This window comes from Miscanthus floridulus, chromosome 15 (assembly GCF_019320115.1).
Source record: "Miscanthus floridulus cultivar M001 chromosome 15, ASM1932011v1, whole genome shotgun sequence".
NCBI lineage: Eukaryota > Viridiplantae > Streptophyta > Magnoliopsida > Poales > Poaceae > Miscanthus > Miscanthus floridulus.
Window position 1 is genome coordinate 23,830,974 of NC_089594.1, and position 2,378 is coordinate 23,833,351.

At 55.3% G+C, this 2,378-nt stretch overlaps 1 protein-coding gene across 1 annotated transcript; it reads right to left on the reverse strand.

The window, feature by feature from the left end:
• Nucleotides 1-673: 673 nt before the first annotated feature.
• LOC136509528 (transcription repressor OFP8-like) lies at nucleotides 674-2,073 on the reverse strand. The gene has a single exon (XM_066504293.1). The coding sequence runs from the start codon at nucleotides 1,973-1,975 to the stop codon at nucleotides 1,220-1,222; it is 756 nt and encodes a 251-aa protein (XP_066360390.1). The 5' UTR covers nucleotides 1,976-2,073; the 3' UTR covers nucleotides 674-1,219.
• Between the last annotated feature and the right edge of the window lie 305 nt (nucleotides 2,074-2,378).

Here is a 2,378-nt window from a genome sequence, read left to right on the forward strand (position 1 = left end):
TATCCCATCAGATGTTTGGACACATATATGGAGTATTAAATATAGATTAAAAATAACTAATTATACAGATTGTGACTAATATGCAAAACGAATTTTTTAAGTCTAATTAGGCCATGATTTGACAATGTGATGGCACAGTAAAGCTTAATAAATTCGTCTCGGGGAGTACCTAGGATTTCTGTGATTTATTTTATTATTACTATTCGAATCCGAAAACTCCGATGTGACACCCGATATGATACCTCTAAACTTTAGTCCCTAGATTTAAACAAGGCGTGAACTAACCATGGTTGCTTGGGGGCTGCCTGTATCATCAATTCATATACTATTCATTCACCAACGCTGAATAACCATTAACCGGTGCTCCATGTACTAGCAACATTCATTTACTAGCTCCCTTGCAACATGTAGTAAGGACCTGTTTAGATTTAAAAAATTTTGTGCAGTACCTGTCATATTAAATCTTGCGGCATATGTATGGAGTATTAAATGTAGACGAAAAAAACACTAATTGCACAGTTGGGTGAGAAATCGCGAGACGAAACTTTCGAACCTAATTAGTCCATAATTAAACACTAATTACCAAATACAAACGAAATTGCTACAGTAGCCGAAACCAAAAAAATTTTGGATCTAAACGCGCCCTAAGTGCCATGCAGTATGAGCAGAAACACCTCGCAAATCTTCATTAGCAGCATACTTACATACGTACACAGATAATAAACATAAACCAGACCTGCTTCTAAATCACTCACGCTGCTACTACTTCTTCAGGGACGACCTTCATCCAAAACAAAAAGGCCAGCCGAACACACACACACATACTGCTATGCTGCTTGCTGCAACATAGCTAGTAATATAACACTGAGCAAGCTTAGCGAGCTAGCAAACAAAGCAAAGAAATCACAAGACAGACCCAAGAAAAGATGAACTGACAAAGCACACTACACTACAAGGACCTGCTGGACAGTGGACACCTGGTACTAGTAGCTACTGGTAAATACTACTAATCCTTTGTGAAGCTAATAATACGGTGGTTTAATTTCTCCTTCACGAGATCCTATCACCACCCGGCGGAAGAGGCAAGAGGGCAGAGGCGGACATGACCCCTGCAGCAGGTGGAGCCTGGAGCGCATCGCCGGCCGGGTGGTGCCAGGATCTCGGGACCAGAAGAGAGGCACCGGCATGCACGAGCTCCCTCGCTCGCGAGCCCATGTCGTCAGTAGTGGTAGTGGTAGTCGTAGGCGTGCTGCGGCGGCGGGGGAGCGGTAAGCTGCGCGCAGACCTCGGCGAAGGCGGCGAGGATGGCGGCGTGGTGGCGGGGCGCGTTGAGCGCGAGCAGGCGGCGGAGCATGCAGCGGAGGTCGTCCCAGCCGCAGAGCCCCATCTCCACGACCATCTGCACCATGCTCTCCCGGAAGTCGGCGCGCGGGTCGGAGGACTCCTTCTCCACGGCCACGCCCACGTCGCCGCCGTCCTCGCCTGCCGCTGCTTCCGCCGCAGACGCCGCCGCCGCCGCCATCTTCTCGTACCGCTTCTTCCTCCTGCCCTGGTGGCCTCCCTGCTGCTGCCTCCTCCTGCTCGTTGCCACCGCCGCAGGCGCCTTGGAGGCCGGCGGGTGCTTGGCGACGGCTGCGGCGGCGGCGGCGGGGTTGTAGTTGTAGGAGTAGGCGGAGTAGTTGGAGTAGGAGGAGTGGGTGGTGGTGAAGGTGGCGGCGGAGGCGGCCGAGGAGGCCGTGGAGGCCGAGGACGGGAAGAAGCCCGAGGAGGAGCGGGAGCTGCTCCGCGGCGGCGGCTGCGGCGGCTTGGGCGACGGGCGGAGGAAGGACGGCAGCTGGCTGAGCAGCCTGGTGGTGGCCCGGCGCGGGCGGCAGCCGCACCCGGCGTCCACCACCGCCACGTGCCGCCACGACCGCCCCACCGGGAACTGCAGGCTCCCGCCCCGCCGCGCCCTGGACGCCGACGACGACGACATGCCGGTGGTGCGGGAAGGGAATGACTGGCTGGCCGAGGTAGCTGGACGGAACGACGCCTAGCGGCTACTGCGGGCAACCTCTCTTGTGCATGTGGCTGGCTTTTGGGTGGATGGTCGGCGGTGAGCCGTGGTAAAAAGGCGCCATTTTATACGCACGCGAGATCTGGGTGACACTGACACGAGAGGGGTACGTGGGCCCGCCATTAGTACTGGTATACTACTCCGTATGCATGTGTACAGCTGGCGGGTTGCGCTCCTGCTTGTTTTTTGCCCTTGGGGCTCTCGCCTCGCTCGCTGACGCTCATCGTTCCGTTCCCCTGCGGCTTGCTGTTGACTTTGACCGTCCTGGATCGTTTGCTCCTCCTGCCAGCGCAATGTCTACGCGCACGGCACGCTGCGGCGG

Excerpts from the sequence above, each read along its gene's own strand:
- LOC136509528 (XM_066504293.1), bottom strand. The coding sequence starts at position 1,975 with ATGTCGTCGTCGTCGGCGTCCAGGGCGCGGCGGGGCGGGAGCCTGCAG.